This window comes from Phacochoerus africanus, chromosome 7 (genome assembly GCF_016906955.1).
Source record: "Phacochoerus africanus isolate WHEZ1 chromosome 7, ROS_Pafr_v1, whole genome shotgun sequence".
Classification (NCBI taxonomy): domain Eukaryota; kingdom Metazoa; phylum Chordata; class Mammalia; order Artiodactyla; family Suidae; genus Phacochoerus; species Phacochoerus africanus.
In genome coordinates, this window is record NC_062550.1 from 76621552 (window position 1) to 76640044 (window position 18493).

At 40.4% G+C, this 18493-nt stretch overlaps 1 protein-coding gene across 2 annotated transcripts in view; it reads left to right on the forward strand.

The window, feature by feature from the left end:
* The window catches only part of PDZRN4 (PDZ domain containing ring finger 4), a 363814-nt gene that overhangs the window by 290406 nt on the left and 54915 nt on the right, over positions 1-18493 (forward strand). For both annotated transcript variants that reach the window (XM_047787976.1, XM_047787977.1), the window contains 2 exons: positions 921-1177; positions 4513-4615. In XM_047787976.1, the coding sequence (XP_047643932.1) occupies positions 921-1177; positions 4513-4615 (360 nt within the window). The remainder of the gene's footprint in view (positions 1-920; positions 1178-4512; positions 4616-18493) is intronic.

An 18493-nucleotide genomic window follows, 5' to 3' on the forward strand; every position in this document is an offset into this window, starting at 1 on the left:
ATGGCACTAAATAGATGACAACTTTGAGAGTGGTCTCTGTACCGCCTCTCCCGAGGATGATCATAGAAGTATGTGGGTGTTTTAAGGGAGGGGAGCATCACTGGCCCTTGATAGGTGGACATAGGAGAGTTTCACCAAAACTATCCTGCGCGCCAGTGGTTTGTCCTACTGCGAAGCAGTGATGGAGGGCAAGGTAAATATCCCCTCTTCCTCTGTTAGGTCCAGGACTACCTTGGTGAGTCATCAGTTGGTATAAATTAAAACAGGTGAAGATCCAGGGGAACACAGTATATCCCCTGAGAGGTGTTTGAGGGCAGGGTTCCTTTCATGTGCACGTAAATCAGCCAGAATCTTGTTTAATTGCCAGTTCTGGTTCAGTAGCTCTGGGGTAGGGCCAGGGACTCTGCATTTCCAGTCTCTTAGGTGACCCTTATGCTGCTGGCCCACAGACCACACTTTGAATAGCAAGGATTCAGGATACCATACACGTGGTTTTAAGTTAAAATGACAACTATGAAAAGAAATGTGACAGTATCCCCCTCAATTAGATTTCAGGTCAATGAAACTGAATAAATATCAAAAACCCCACCAAGAGATGGATAGATCACTTTTTTAAAAAAGGATATATTTAACATCTCTGCCTGTCTAAAAGATTTTGGTCAACATTTTCGGAGGCTTACGTGTTGTTTAAGTTTTGAAATCTTTACTAATAAATCTGATGGCGTGCTTCCTAAAGAAAGAAATTTTCCTCGTCTCCTTCACTTTTCTCATGATGGTGAGGGGTTCGGTAAACATCAATGTCTGATTCAAAATGCATATCGGAGCTGGTTTAAACCTCCCCTGCTCACCTTTTATTCATCTATCATGACAGCCCCTCTGTTCTTGCCTCTGAGTTGAGCAACGTCCTTTCCTCTTGGCAGGTCAATGGGAAGGATCTCTCGAAGGCCACCCATGAAGAGGCAGTGGAAGCTTTTCGAAATGCCAAGGAGCCCATCGTGGTCCAGGTGCTGAGGCGAACACCGCTCAACAAACCAGCCTATGGAACGGCCCCAGAAGTGCAGCTTATGAATGCCAGCACTCAGACGGATATCACCTTCGAACACATCATGGCCCTGGCCAAACTCAGGCCACCCACCCCTCCAGTGCCTGACATCTGTCCCTTTCTGCTCTCAGACAGGTATTTTTCTGGCTTGTCTCCCAAAGCCCTGTGTGTTGTCATTTGTCACTGAAAGGAGGTGTGGGGAAGAATCAGGCACCGTAGCAAGCTGACAATTATGGAGGCAGGTTCTCAGGTCCATTTGGAAGATGTCTGTACTGTGTCGACACCCAATTAGTCCCCCGCTGTCCTCCTCCTACTTTCCCAGACCACACACTTGCTTCGGCTCAGGAGTCATACTTGCTCAGGGGCAATTCTGGCTCTGATTAGTTCATCTTCCAATTTCCAGTCATCACAAGCCCCACACAAGTCATGGGCACTGGTCAGGGAAGTAGCTTTTCTCACCGAAGCTGCCAAACACCTTATTAAGGCAGATCCAGAAGCGGCATGTTGGCACGATACTCCCCTCTGTGGGTCGCCTCTCTCTCTCTCTTGCTTTTCTCCTCTTTAAAACAGAAGCTAGGCAATTCATTTCATTAGAGTGCAGTTCTCTGAAGGAAGCAATTGCCCAATATATTGAGATGTAAACAAAAGACCCTGACTGTCCTATACAGAGCTATGAAACCAGGAACTATTAAAGGAATATTTACAATTTTGACCTGAGTTAAAAGCAGTTGGAGATATTTTATTCACGTAGCCCCATCTGTGAAGTCTGAGACGTGTGTCTTGCCCCATCCACTTGGCTCTGAGTGCTTTTAAGCAAATGTTCAAACATTCCTGAGAGCGTGGTTTATAAGAGCAGTAATCTCTCTAGGCTGCATTTTTTATTGCCCTCTGCAGTCCGTGCTCCTTTTCGTAAAGCACAGACCTGGTCATGACATGTCCCTGCCCTTTTTGGGGCTTCTGCTAAGTCCATCTCCGTGGTTCACCTGTATACTTTAGAGTCACCTGGGGACATTGAGGTATCTATGCAATGCCCAGATCCATCCCACCTCAGGGCAATTAAATAAGAGTTTTTAGAGTGAAAAATAGGCATTCAAATTTTTCAAAAATCTCCCAAGGCAGTTTTAATAATGCATCCATGCTTTGGAAACCATTCCTTGAAACTTCAAGTTCCAGGAGGGCAGGGTCTCTGTTCTTCCTCTGATTCTAGCCATCTCTCTGTACTGATTAAATTTTGTCAGGCACCAGGACTCGTAGGTACTGGGCATAAAACTGGGAACCAAAATAAAGCTAGCACCTCCCGGAGCTTATATTCTAGAGAGGAGATAAGAAACACACAAGCAAACAAATACAGCATGTTCTTTAGCACAGCTTGACACAGAGTAGCCATCCAATGAATATTTTCTTGAATGAATACTAGCTAACACTTATTAGCTAATTTACTATGTCTTAGGTAATATTCTAAGTGTTGGACATTTATTAACTCATTTTAGTTCTCACAAAAACCTCCTGAGGGAGTACGTTATATTATCACCATCCCATTGTCACCGATGAGGAAACAAATGTTACGTGATTTGGCAAGGTCACACAGCGAGGAGGTGATAAGGCAGACTTCTGAGCCCAAGAGGTTTGACCCCACTGCCCACCTCTTAACCAGTGTGCTGAGGCCCCTGCCCCAGCCCTGCAGATCTTGGCTGAAAGGCAACCTCTTCTAGCAAACTTGCTAGGACCGCAGTAGGTGCAAACCCCCTCGTGCTCTCTTCTGTATTTTCTCCTTAATTTTCACACTATATTAAAATTCCCACGTTGCTGCTCTACCCAATTAATAGGACAAGAACTGGATGTTGTCCACCAACCGATTTCCAGCACTTGGCATAGAGCCTGGCATCTGATAAACACTCGGTAAATGTTTACAGAATGAATACGGTGCCCTTCACAGCAGGGCTCCTGTCTAACTCAGAGGCCAGGGAAACATCAGATGCCCCGAACTTCAGGCCCTGAGGTTTTACCACCCAAATGGGCTTCGCAGAGCCAGTGCAGATGAAAACAAGAAGGGTTCACCTGTTACGCCAGCCAGCAAGATGCTGCCTGGACTGCTTTTTGTCTTTGGGCCCAAGTTAGAGAATATTAGAGAAGAGTGAGAAGATGCTGGTGGGATAGTTACACAGAATGGGTCTCTGTGCCCTTTAAGCTACTGATAAGGGAACTCATTTATGCTCCTAACTCCATTTTTTTTTTTCGTAATGTCCAGTCCAGCAGGGCTTAGGGGGTCCCACCTGAAATCAACTTGGTTAGCTGCACTTAGGCTTTTTCACTGATTTAGAAATTCTTAGAGGGGACCTCATGCCCTTTGCTTTTAAACTGCGCTGAGCTTTTATACAGTGTAATGTAAAGCATCTATATCATAGCATATAGTGATTTGAAGGTACTTAAATAAATTATATAAAACATTCCCCCAAAGTTAAAAGATGTCTAGAAGTCACGTGCAATGCCCTGGGTCTATCTCATTTCCTTTATTTCAGCAGCTCTCTCAGTCCCCAGAAATTTTCTACAGAAATTGTGAAAAACCCTGTGGCTTCTAGGGGGTTCCAGTGAGTTTTCACTGTGATTGTTGTTTAATATTTGTGGACACACCCTTTATCAAAGAGGCAAAGATGTGGGTTATGAGGGAGAATGAGGAAGAAGGTCTGAAGGAATGGGGGCAATGTAAATATAATTTATAATCTCAAAAATACAGGGCCCACCCCACCTCCAGCCCCATCCACGGGTTCTGCATCCAAGGATTCAGCCAACTATAGATTCACATTTTTTTGTGTGGCTGTGCCCATGGCATGTGGAAATTCCCAGGCCAGGGGTTGAACCTCCACCAGAGCAGTGACAGTGGCAGATCCTTAACCCACTGTGCCACCAGGGAACTCCATTTTTTTTTTTTTTTTTTTGCAAATTCTATTTTCGATCAACGGTGGGTTGAATAAGCAAATGCAGAACCACAAAACACGGTGGGCCAACTCTATGTGCTTTTAAAAGTATTTCAACAAACAGTTTGAAGCTGTAATTATGAAATGGGTACTATTTTATTACAAAATGCCCACCTTTGGCTAGTCTAAAGTCTCAAATGCCACACACCCATGTGCAGAGCAAGGCCTTTTGATGGAATGGAAGGAGGCCAGAGTATGGATAAAACACCAGGGCCTGGGGAGAGGTCTCACATCCCTCCCTCCAAATGAATGCAGCTCTGACCAGGGGCCCCTAACTTGTCTTCTCTCAGAAAAAGCAATCGATGGACTTCATAGAGGAGGAGACAGCAAAGCAATTGCTCTTTCTGAGCCGTAGCTCATTTAAAGGCTAGATCACTACAGATCTCATAGCAACATTTTCGGGGAAAACTTTGAAAGTGAAATTCTAAAATCAGTTTTAATCTTTAGAAACAACCCTTTTGATCCATTCCTATCCTCTTGCTACATTCCCCATAGCTGCCATTCTCTTCATCCGATGGAACATGAATTTTATGAGGACAATGAGTATCTTTCCAGCTTGCCTGCTGATGCGGACAGAACAGAGGACTTTGAATATGAGGTAAGATCATTTTCACACCACTTCACATGTCTTCATGAAGTTATGGTTGAGGGGTTTCGCATAACAAAGAAAAAAAATTAATTTATTACTGTGAGAAATATTTTGTCTATTATATATCTAGGGTAAGAGCTTTTAAGTATTCCTTTCAGCTATTTGGCTCTAATATTTTAAGTGTATTGGAAAACATTTTTATAATACCAGGCTGAAAACAATTTGCTCCTATGGTGATTGCTTTGTATAAATAATATTATGACAGCTACACTTTTTTCTCCTTTTAGTAACATAAGAGAATTTCCAGGTGGAGTTTGGAAGAGAAATTATATTTAAAACCAAGATTGTGTTTCCTATTTTCATGCATGGTATAGTGTTTTGATTTTCATTGATAAACGAAATTATGTATTCTTTTTATTCCCCCTCGCTGATTCAGTATTCTTTTTATTTGTGACTCAAGTACTCGAAAGAGACGTTTCACTGACTTTCTAGGAGAGCTGACCTCATGTTCTTTGCCGTTGAACTGTTTAGCCTTCACATGGTATAGGTTAAGAGTATCTATGCTCTGACGTGAAACAGTTCCAAAGGCCTGTCCGTTAATTATTTAAAAGCTTTCACAAAAGTTAAAGGACTTATTCTCATATTTCCTCTGCTTCTGCAGTCTATAAATCTTTGAAAGGTTTCAGACTCCTCTGACATTTGGAAATAAACTAGATTGAGGAGGTAAAGAAGCTTCGGTAAACAGGCAAAGAACCCATGATTATCTGCCCTTTGAATGCTTTAGATGATGTCATACAAGTTCAGCCAAATGTTCTTTTCCATTTTACAACCAGGAAACCCTGAAATCTCTTCCCTTAGGAGGATCTGAAATCAAATAAGGCTGATTCAGTGAAGCTCACCCAAAGCAAATAGACGTTTATTTGAAATCCTCCCCCTTGCAAAAGTCATGGCTGGGGATTACAGAAATCATTACTTCTTTTCAGCCAGAATTTGAAAGGATGGGCAATGATGCCTTGTATCCAAGTAGAAGATGGTTTTGACATCATCGTTCATGTTAATTTTTATCTCCTTGTCATCACACATTTGGCTGAGGAGTATTATTCTATAAATCTACTGTACTGTATGCACCGAAATTGCCTTAAGTTTTGCCTATTCAGAGATCCCAGTGTGGCTCAGTAGACAAAGGACCCAACATTGTCTCTGTGAGGATGAGGGTTCGATCCCTGGCCTCGCTCATTAGGTTAAGGATCCTGCGTTACTGCAAGCTAAAGGACAGGTCACAGATGCAGCCCAGATCCCGGCTGTGGCGTAGGCCTGCAGCTGCAGCTCTAATTTAACCCCTGGCCCAGGAACTTCTGTAAGCTTCAGGGACAGCCTTTTTAAAAAGAAAAAAAAAAAGTCAGTTTTTTCTGTTCATGCAAAATAAATTACAAAAGTGAAGTCACTCACCCAAATAATTCAAGATTAAATGGTGTTTTTCTTTCAGTTAATGAATTACTTTGGGTTTGGGCATGGATTTATCTAGATCACATCAGTTTTTTATATAGTTTGTGTCTTAAAGCTTTGTTTTAAAAAAAAAAAAAATCTGTGTGTTGAGGGTGGAGGAAGCATGGGAGAGAGACTTGCTTAGGCGCAGGTTCATGGTAAAAATTCTTTTAATTAATTAGCATATCATTGAATATTACTGTATACAAACAGACATCTATCGTGCTTACTCTACGGAACCACATCTTTTCTGAGCAGTGTCAATCCCTAATAGATGCCAGCATCAGTGTGATGAAAGTGGTCAATGCTCGGACGGGTCTTCTGTAGGTAGCCTCTAATCTCAGCTTATCACAGCCTCATGGTCATTACTTTGTTGTCAGCTGTGATTTTCTGGCTGGAGGCACCTTTATGAGTTATTGAAATTGAGAATGTTCCAGTGAAATTTAAATAAGGAAGAAGTTACTGTGACAGCCTTTTGTCACAAGGAAGCATGCGTTAGAAAATATCTACATGACTAAAAGTGGAGGTGGTGGCACTGGGGAATACCCAAGGGTAATGGACCAAGTTTAGGAGAGAATAATAGTTCTACCCAGAACCCCTCAGCCTGTGACACTTACATGGCAGAGGGGCACATGCCACTCCTCTTGTTTGCATCAGATGAGAGTGTGAGATCTGGGAGTCAGTCCAATGCAATCCCCCGAGCCGGCTGTGGACACCACACCATGAGGTGTTGGGAGATTTATAAATGCTGCCTTTACCAACGTTACACTTAAAGGCGGCCTGCTGTAGTGTTTCTATGATCAGTTCAGATGACAAGAGGTCCTCCAGGATCTCTCTCATAACCCAGTAGCTCCGGGGATGCAGCAGATGAGCTCCTTCAGGAAGGACCGGTTTTGAGACACTTCAGAGAGTCTTGTGGGAAACTGAGGTCTAATAGCCAAGCAGAGGACTTCATCTCCAAAAGAGGTGCTCATTCCTCTTCAACCTGAACTTGAAAACACATCAATAGGCAATCGGGAAAGCAGTGAGAAAACTCCTTTCCATTTGCTTTCATTCAGTTGTACCATAAATATTTAAGGAGCAGTTAAAATATCTAAGTTCTTATCTAAGTTGGGATCGATGAAGCCATTGCCCCAGCGGAGTTTAACCTTTAGGGGAGAGAGATGGACAGTAAGAAGGAAAGACGTTTTATATTAGATGGTGATCAGTACTAATGGAGAACAAGCAGCATGGGTAACAAAGGAAGGAAATGCATGGTACTGGGGCGAGGGAGTGCTCTCCTGTACCGGGAGAGACACTTTCATAAGAAACCTAAAGAGAGTAAAAGACAGACACGTGGATATCTTGAGGGGAGCTTTTCAGATAGAGGGAAGGGCAGGTACACAGGACCAGAGGCAGGACCACACCTGAGGCCAGGGTGCTCTGGGGGCATGGGCAAGTGGGACAGGCAGTGGTAGGAAGTGAACTCAGAATGAGTAGGGGGAGTTCCCATCGTGGCTCAGCGGTTAACGGATCCAACTAGGAACCATGAGGTTTCGGGTTCGACCCCTGGCCTCACTCAGTGGGTTAAGGATCTGGTGTTGCCGTGAGCTATGGTGTAGGTCACAAACATGGCTTGAATCCCACGTTGCTGTGACTCTGGTGTAGGCTGGTGGCTACAGCTCTGATTAGACCCCTAGCCTGGGAACCTCCATATGCCGCGGGTGCAGCCCTAGAAAAGGCAAAAAAAAAAAAGAGAGAGAGAGAATGAGTAGTGGCATATCTTGGGAGGCCTTTGGCTTTTTTTCTTTTTTATTTGATTTTATTTTTTATTAGCATATAGTTGATTTACAGTGTTCTGTCCACTTCTGCTGTACAGTAGTGACCCAGTCATTCATGTATATATACATGAATGAACACACACACATTCTTTTTTTCATGCTATCTTCCATCATCTCCTATTCCAAGAGACTGGGTATAGTTCCCTGTGCTGTACAGGGAGACTTCCTTGCTTATCCATTCTAAAAGTAAGAGTTGGGGTTGGTTGATGCAAACTATTACATTTAGGCCTTTGGCTTTTATATTGACATGCAAAGTTGCTGGCAGAGAGCAGGGCTGTGTTGTGTAGGCCTCCCAAGTTCCCTCTGCTGCTGGAATGGACTTGACAGTGGACAGAGTCTCCAGCAGAGCAGTCACAGCGGAAGGAGAGGGGGTGGGATCTGGCCAGTGACAGAGGAAGGGATGAGACAAAAGTCTGGGAGGACAGCATTCATCCTGGCCCAGAGGGCTTTGCCTGTGTGTCTGTGTTTCCATTCCTTGCCTCATAGCTTTAATATAGTTTGTGCTCAGGAGGATTTCTTTTTTTCTTCTGACTTTTTAAAAGCAAAACATCATAAGCCAGAATGAAACATAGCTTCTGGCATCCACTGAAACTGGCACAATAAATCTACTCTTAAAAGGCAGAAAGTGTACAGAACCGCATTTCTGTATTTGCTAAAATGTAAACTGTGTAACTATTTAGGCACCTTTTTAAGGCCTGCTTACTCTTAACTCAGTGAACCAAAGCTGATCTTGTGAATACATATTTAGGGACTTTTAGTGCATGGATTATTGACCTAATAGACCAGAACAGATCTGACTGTCTTGTAAATACATATTTAGGGACTCTTTAACACCCAGATTATTGCATTGATAGATGGTAACAGCTCCCTTCAGAGCTATGATAGACAGCGAATGCTTCTTTGGAGATATTACAGTCAATGTGTCAATGCTATGGTGACTCTGGTGTGTTGGGGACCTCTATAAAAGTTTAATGACACCCATATCGCACCATGGCCTATCACTACTTTTCCTAAGAAAATTATTTGACTGGGTTTTAAATTTCCCCAGTGCTTTGGAAAAGTCTCAGTGGACTTGCCTGAATTAAAAGACTCACAGCTTGGAATTTGATCTTTTTCAAACACGATGACACTGTTTTCTAATTAAAAATGATAAAAGATTTTAATTTGAGTTTTGAGGGAAAATAATACAAATATCAAAACTTAAACAATGCAGCCATCATAAGAGTCAGGGTGCTGCCTCTTCTTTCCACTGAAATACCACTGAGGATTAAGCGTTCCTTTTCTGTATTTTCAACTCGATTTTTTTTCCTAGAGCCAGCTAAAGGTTGAAATAAATCATAAATAGCCCTTAGCAAGTCAGAGGCAGATCTCAAATCCAGCCTCTACCAGAAATAATTTAAAGGGGAAGGCTTTGAGATATATAGGGCTCGTTTGTCCAACCTCTAATAAAGATTTGCTCGCTACTGCCCGAGTATAAGGAGGATGTGGAATTTTCTGCAGCATGTGCCATCAACTCTCCAAAGTCAGTGTGGATAGAGGAGAGTCAGAAAATTCATGAGTACATCATTTTGATGGTTTAAAACATCCTGTTAGCCAAGATAAGCCAATAATCTAAGCAACATTTCTGAGCCTGGTGATTTTTGTCATTTAGAAATGCTGCTTGAAATCATTTCTATTCCTCCCCCTAAGATCCAGGTGAAGCAACATATCCAACAACCTGAGTTAAGTACACATAAAGTTCCCCTTGTATGAACGTTGTCATCACAATGCAAGGGAATTTAGAAGTTTTCTTAGCAACATATTAAAGGTGGAAAAGAGAAAAAGAGAAAAAGACAAGTTTAAGTCAAGAGTTGTATATACATGTGAACTGAAAACCAAACTTGGGCTAGTGTCTATAAATAAGAAAGCACATTTAGCACCTTAATTAGCCTCCTCTTGGCAGTTGTAAACACTTGCGCTATGCTGAAAAGTACCATTTTGCAAAATATATTTCCCAGAGCTGGATCCCTGCGCATATGTGCAGAATATTTGCAAGAATTTAAGTATATAATCTCCCTCTTACATGTTTAGAGGAATGGAAATCATGAGTCAAGGACATGTTCATTCAAAAAATAGATAACAAGAGGGTAAGCATTAGAGGGATTTCAGTCATATCTTTTTGAGCAGCATCATGATTTGTGAGCCAACTTTGAGAAAAATATCCCTTGTGTGCATGTAGGGCTGTGTGGCGCCCCTCTAGGCTGTGAGGGCAGAGGTCTTATTTGCCTAGTCCTCACTGCATCACGTCACCTGTTTCATAGTGGGTACTCAATATTTGACGAAGGAATAATTGAGGATTTCCATTGCTGTCTGCATGGACTGACCTCTAAGCAGTGTAGTCCCTTTCCACCTTTTGTACAAGGGAATTGGAAAGGTACTTGAGACCACTATGCAGTTACAGCAGATATCCTCTCCCTTTCTAGTAGCTATTGGGGTTTTTTTTCTTTTTAAGTTTATGTCATTTTACTGATCTCTTCCTATTTTTCCCACTCCTTAGCTCCTCTCCATCTCTATGAGTTCGACTTTGTTTTGTTTAAATTGCGCATGAGTGATACCATGCATATTTGTATTTGTCTGTCTAGCTTATTTCACTTAGCATAATGACCTCGAGGTCCATCCATGTTGTCACAAATGATAGGATTTCCTTCTTTCTCGTGGCTGAATAATATTCTATTGTATACATATATAATTATACCACATCTTTGTTCATCTATTGACACTTAGGTTGTTTCCGTATCTTGACTATTGTGAATAAAGGTATTTTTCCTTTATGTCAGGTCTTCTAATCCTATTGCCATTTTTCTTTCAGTTAAACATTTCTAAGGAAAGAGCTAAAATGGAGAGAAACAAAAAGAATAAGTAATGAAATAGGTTTTGAATGGTTTTCATGAAAATTCATTTCTGCTAATCCTCATCTTATAAAACTCATAGAATCTCATATTTGGTGTGAATCTGTCATGATCTATAATCTAGCCCTGTACCCAGTGTAAAGTTCACCAAGGGATCATTCAGCACATTTTTGAAACACTACAGTGGATCGGGAGCTAAGAGCCTCCCCAAGTTGACATTTCTGACTCTTACAGTCTCTGGGAAATGTGTCAAGGAGTTTGAAAAATGACTATGGCAGAAGTATGTTTGGATATGAAACGTAACTCATAAAGAGACTATCTATTATCCATATGTTGTGGTAGCTATTAGGGAAAAGAGAAAATAGAATGCTGAGTATGAAAATGTAGAATCTTCAGAATTGTCTAATTCAGTGGATGCTTTATAGCTCACCAATCTATTACCTTCCACTTGCTAGTCCCATTTTAGAATTATTAATAAAAATCTAAAATAATCGTATACCGCTTACCACTGGGACAATAAAATCATACATTAAAAGAAACACCTGAATAAGTTTCATTCTTTGGAAAAATGTATTGAATTGAAAACTAATCTAGATGAAGGGTGAACATATTCTTATTACTTTGAACATTTAAGAGAAGATGCTGTGCTGTCAGCTTGGAGTTCGTTCACCGAAGTGTCTAGTAATGAGACCACCATTCTCATTTCGGTTCACTGTGTACTTCTATCAGATTAAAATCCTAATCCATGGAGACCAAACCAATCAGTGATCATATATTGGGGCTTATATGTCCAGACTTTCTGTGGCACGTTTCTCCTTTATATCGTGGCCGCCTCCTCCCTTGTCTAGAACATCCCTGTCTACAGGCTACTTCTTGGTCTCCTGCAGCCAGTCCCTAGTCTGCAATCCCTCCTGTCCCCCACCCCCAGACTAGTCCTTGTCCATCTCTATTGTCCTCTGCTCTATCAGCTGAGCTATTGAGGAGCACCAGACCTGTCCTTCTCAAAACTACTTCTCATTGGCTCACCCCCTGCTCATCATCTTCTAGGACTCTGGTCCTTAAATGAACTCTGATGTTCTCTGGCATTGAAGATCCTTTATATTCAGTCACCACCCTGCTTTTCCAGGCCTCTCAGGGCCAGAGTCCAGCAGTGTGCTGTCCTTCCTCCATGCCTTTTCTCATGGGCCTCTCTGCTCCTGAATCACCTTTCTCACAATCTCTTTCCTGGCACTGACCCTCTCCTATACACTCTATAAATATCTTTGTCATGATTCCTTGGGTTTTAGCTATTTATGATTTTATCTTTTTCTTCTTTAAAAAGAAATTTAGCAGCAGTGACCACATCTAATTATCTTTGTATCATCTGGATACCCTAGCATATGCCCTGGTTCACAGGAGGCACTCAGCAGCATTTGTTTGATGAGTCAACAAAGTCTCGACCCTCTATTGTTCTTATTTTATAAGAGTCCTGAAAACAAATGCAAAGGGTTAAATGAAGGGAAAGGAGAAGATAGCTGATAGAGAATAAAAATGTGAAATAAAGTGTGAAAGTTTTTCCCCCATAATAATTTAATTAACAGCCCAGTTGTTAGAATAAACAGTTAACATATGTATACCTGTGCCAGAAGGTAAAGGAAGAAAACCTGGATTTTTTGGTTGCCTTTTTTAACAAGGAAGATGTGCATGTTTTACCTCAAACTTATAAACTACAGGACCCTAGTAAACAGACATGCTAATTTATGTAAGGAACGAATGACTGAATTTCACTTTGTGTTAGGAAAACTTACATCCTGGTTTGACCTAAAGTGGCTCCATGCATGACTGTTGTTCCAGTTTAATTATGAATAGTACCCTCTTCTCCTTTCAAAAATGTCTTGTCGCACAGTACATTATATGACCATTCTAGTTTTCATATTTGTTGAACCTTATTGGAGGCTGAAACTTTGTAATCCCATTTATATAATCCTAATATTTCAAGCAGAGATGACTCAGAATTTCCTTATTTAAATACCCATGTTTGGAGTTCCCGTCATGGCTCAGTGGTTAATGAATCCGACTAGGAACCATGAGGTTGCGGGTTCGGTCCCTGCCCTTGCTCAGTGTGTTAAGGATCCGGCATTGCCGTGAGCTGTGGTGTAGGTTGCAGACGCGGCTCGGATCCCGCGTTGCTGTGGCTCTGGCATAGGCCGGTGGCTACAGCTCCGATTGGACCCCTAGCCTGGGAACCTCCATATGCCGCAGGAGCGGCCCAAAGAAATAGCAAAAAGACAAAAAAAAAAAAAACCCATGTTTATTAAATTGAACAATTTTCCTAAGATGTGACTTTTTATAAAAAAGAAAGGCCTCCTAAGGAGCGACTAAAAAAAAATGCCACAAAGTTGGAAATAGTCATCAAAATTACTGTATTTCTCTTAGATTTCTTCCTGAAAGAAATGAGATTAGTATTGCTGGTAATTTGGTCATGTAATTTCATAAAACAAAGGTGAGACCAATCTATCTTTTGCCTCACTGGTGATGGTAACACTAAGCCTTATTGCCAAAGAAAACAATGAAAAGCAAATTTAACCTTCCAAGATGGTTATTAAACAGTGGAACCAAGGTCACAATTCTTTTCCTAGGAATGTAGATGTAAAATGAAGATTCCTTACACTACACATAAGAATTTTATCAAAATGCTGACATTCAGTTTTTGTTTGGAGATTCGCAGTGATACGCATTCAGATGATTTCCTTGCATGACTGAAAGGTGTTTGTGAAAGGTTGTGTCTAAGGTGAACATTTGCATTTCAAATCATATTCTGCTTCCAAGGAACAGTTTTCAGAGGGGCAAGGAAAGAAATGCTGTCTTTTCCAACATCAAGCAAATCACAGATAAGGATTCCAATGTTCCTTTTAGAGGCAGTACAATCAAGGGCAGGAATCCAAACTATGAGTCTGGTACCAGTTCTAGCGCAGTCTCTTGAAGGGACTGCTTACCTTGTCCATCACAGCATCCTCACCTGTGAGTTTTGTGGGGGCACCAGTGTTGGCTATGGGACTTGTCAGCATCTAGTTCTTCCATGTCTTACACTTAAGCAAAGTGAGACAAACTCAACCTTAGAAATTTTAGAAATATTTTAACATTTCAAACATATCAATCCACACTTAATGGGTTAAGAGAGCACACACGCTCATAAGGCCACACATGGTCTTTGCGTAGTAGTTCTGGTCTGTACAGACCGTACAGTAGTCTGGTCTGTTGTACCAATTGGTAGCAAGTAACACACTTCTCTGGATTTATCTCTGGCTTTAGCCTTAGTGTTTAAAACAGGGTGACCCGGAGTTCCCGTCGTGGCTCAGTGGTTAACGAATCCGACTAGGAACCAGGAGGTTGCAAGTTCAATCTCTGGCCTCGCTCAGTGGGTTAAGGATCTGGCGTTGCCCTGAGCTGTGGTGTAGGTCGCAGATGAGGCCCAGATCTGGCATTGCTGTGGCTGTGGTGCAGGCCAGCAGCTATAGCTCCGATTAGACCCCTAGCCTGGGAACCTCCATATGCCGTGGGAGCGGCCCAAGAAATGGCAAAAAAGACAAAAACAAAACAAAACAAAAAACAGAGTGACCCATATACGTTCACCAGTTCAGAATGGCAGATACAGTGTGTAGGCACTAGAAACGATTTTATTTAAATATGGTATTTATTTTTTTATTAGAAAAATACAGGAAATAATCCCAGTTTGGATTTTTTCTACCAATTTATTATATCTGAAAAAAATGTTGGAATTTTTAGAGAAGATGGGTTGTGTATTGGAGTGATAGTTCACCCTTTTCTCCCTTAAGACATAAACTATTGGTCATGCTCTGGTTCACAAGTATGTGGTGAGTCTGCTGACACTCACTATGCATTAAGTAATCTAATTCAATATAAAGGAGAACCTTGCATGTACAATACAAATGAGCCAAGAGTTGTAGTAAATCCAATGGAAGTATCTGAAGTCAAAAATGAAAAATATAAATATCATTATCAGCAATTGTATTACCTAAGATTACCGCAGTCAACATGTAATATGTTCCCCTCTTTATGTACATTGTTTTTCCTATAACTGAAATTTTACCTTTTTGTTAAGAATTTATATTTTTTCAGTTTTTTTTAACTACGGTAAAAATTAGGGTGTACTGCTTGATATGTGAATCTGTCTGCGTTTTTTCCCACCTTTATTGAAATATAATTGATATGTAACATTTTAAAATTAAAGATATACCACACAATGATTGATAGATGCGTATATTGCAAAATCTTTACTGCAATGAGATTAGTTAATACATCCATCCCTCACACGATTACCATTTGTGTGTGTGTGATGCGAACTTTTCAGATCCCCTCCTGTAGCCACTTTTACAATATAAAATACACTATTGTTAATTATAGTCACCATGTTATAAATTAAATCTCCAGAACTTACTCATTTTATGCTCAAGTCTGTACCCTGTGACCTACATCTCCTCACATCCCCAACCTCCAGCCCTCGGCAACCACCATGCTACTCGGTTTTTGAGTCTGGCTCTTTTAGATCCCATGTATAAGTGAGAACACTGTGTCTTTTTCTGACTAATGTCACTTAGCATAATGCCCTCAAGGTCCATCTATGTTGATGAAAATGGCGTGACTTCCCTCTTTTATGGCTGAATAACATTCCATTGTGCGTGTGCATAACATATATATGCACATATCATATACTATTTTTATGTATCATATTTTGTTTATTCACTTATCAATCAGTGGACTCTTAGGTAGTTTCCATGTCTTAGCTGTTGTGAATAATGGCGCAGTGAATGTAGAGGTGCAGATTCTCTTTTCTTATTTTTGTTTCCTTCGACTCTATATGCAGAAGTGGGGTTGCTGGATCATTTGGTAGTTCAACTTTTAATTTTTTGAGGAAACCCTATACTGTTTCACAGTGGCTGCACCAATTTACATTCCCACTAGCAGTGCACTAAGGTTCTCTTTTCTCTACATCCTTACCAACGCATTTGTTATCTTTTTTTTTTTTTTTTTTTTGGCTGCAGCTGTGCCCATGGCATGCAGAAGTTCCCGGGCCAGGGATCAAACCCACAGCATAGCTGTTACCAGAGCTATAGCAATAACAATGCCAGATCCCTGACCCACTGAGCCACGAGGGAATTCCTGTTATCTCTCATTTGATGACAGCCATTCTAACAGATGTGAAGTGATATTTCATTGTGGGTTTGATTTGCATTTCCCTGATGATTAGTGAAACTGAGAACTTTTTCTTGTACCCATTGGCCATTTGTATCTCTTCTTTAGGAAAATGAATGTTCACGTCCTCTACCTCTATTTTTTTTTTTTTTTTTTTTTTGCTTTTTGGGCTGCTCTCGTGGCATATGGAGGTTCCCAGGCTAGGGGTCCAATCGGAACTGTAGCTGCTGGCCTGGATCCGAGCCACATCTGCAACCTACACCACAGCTCACAGCAATGCCAGATCCTTGACTCACTGAGCAAGACCAGGGATAGAACCTGCATCCTCAGGGATGCTAATCAGATTTATTTCTGCTGAGCCATGATGGGAACTCCTCTACCTCTAATTTAATCAGATTATTTGATGTGTCGGTTTTGTTGTTGAATTGTATGATTTTCTTATATATTTTGGATATTAACCCTTTTTATGATGTGTGATTGGCAAATATTTTCTCCTCTTCTATACATTGCCTCTTTATTCTGTTGACTGTTTCTCTGGATGTGCAGAAGCTTTTTAATTGAATGTAGTCCCACTTGGTTGTTTTTGTTTTTCTCGCATGTGCTTTTGGTGTCATATCCAAAAAACTGTTCCCAAGACCAATGTCAAGGAGCTTTGTTCTCATGTTTTCTAGGAGTTCTGTGATTTCAGGTCTTATATTTGTCTTTAGTCTATTTTATGCTAATTTTTGTTAGTGGCATAAAATAGGGATCCAGTTTCATTCTTTTGCATGTGAATATCCAGTTTTCCCAGTACCGCTTATTGAAGAGACTGTCTTTTCTCTATTGATGATTCTTGGTTCCCTTGTCAAATAACAATTGGCCATATATGTTTGGATTTATTTCTAGACTCTTGACTCTGTTCCACTGGCCTATGTGTCTGTTTTTATGGCAGCACCATGCTCTTTTGATCACTATTAACTTTGTAATATGGTTTGAAATCATGAAGTGTGATGCCTCCAGCTTTGTTCTCCTTTCTCAAGACTGATTTTGCTCTTTGAGGTCCTTTGTAGATCCATACAAATATTAAGATTTTTTTTTTCTATTTCTAAGAAAAGCACCACTGGCATGTTGATAGGGATTGCATTAAATTTATGTATGGATTTGGATAATATGGATGTAAAAATGATAATTCTTCCAGGGCATGAACATGAGATATTTTTCTATCCATTTGTATCTTTTTCAGTCTCTTTCAAGAAAATCTTATAGTTTGCAGTGTACAGATTGTTCATCTCTTCAGTTAAATTTACTTCTAAGAACTTTATTGTCTTTGATGCTATTGAGAATAGATTATTTTATTTCTTTTTCAGCTATTTTGTTGTTAGTTATGGAAATAGAAATGATATCTCTATATTGATTTTATATCCTTCAATTTTACTGAATTCACTTATTCTAATAGTGTGGGGTGGGATCCTTAGGATTTTCTGTATATAATATCATGTCTCCTACAAACAGAGATAACTTTACTTCTTCCTTTCTGAGTGAGATGCTTTTTATTTCTTCTTTTTGCCTGATTGCTCCGGCTAGGATTTACTGTGTTATGTTGAGTAGGAGTGATGAGAAAGAGCACCCTTGTCTTATTCTTGATCTTAGAGGAAAAGCTTTCAACCCTTCACCATTACATACGTTAGTTGTAGGCTAGACATATTTGGCCTGTATTATGTTAATGTAAATTCCTTCTATACCCAATTTGTTTGAGTGTTTTTAATCATGAAATAATGTTGAATTTTTGTCTAATGGTTTTTCCTGCATCTGTTGAGATGATCATATGATTCTTATCTTTCATCCTATTAATATGGCGTATCACATTTACTGATTCGAGTATGTTGAACCATTTTTGCATCCCAGGGGTAAATCCCTCTTGATCACAGTATGTGATTCTTTTAATGTGCTGTTGAATTTGGTATACTAGTATTTTGTTGAGATTTTTTGTGCCTATATTTATCAGGGCTCTTGGCTTGTGGGTTTTTTTATTTTGTAGTGATTATCTGGTTTCAGTACTAGCCTTATTAAATGAGTTTGGAAGTGTTCTGTTCTCTTCAAATTTTTGGAAGAATTTGAGAAGAACTGGCATTACTTCTTCTTTAAATGCGTGGTAGCATTCACCAAAAGAACCCTTTGGCCCTGGACTTTTCTTTATGGGAAGGTTTTGATTACTGATTCACTCTCCTAATCATCATTGGTTTATTCAGATTTTCTGTATCTTCATGATTAAGTCTTGGTAGATTTTAGGTTTCTTGGAATTTATCTATATTTTCAAGGTTATCTGGAATATAATTGTTCACAGTAGTCTCTTATGATCCTTTTTATTTCTTTTTTTTTTTTCTTTTTACTGCCACATCTGCAGCATATGAGAAGTTCCCAGGCTAGGGGTCAAATCAGACCTGCAGCTGCAGACCCATGCCTCAGTTTGTGGCAACACCAGATCCATAACCCACTGAGCGAGGCCAGGGATTGAACCTGTA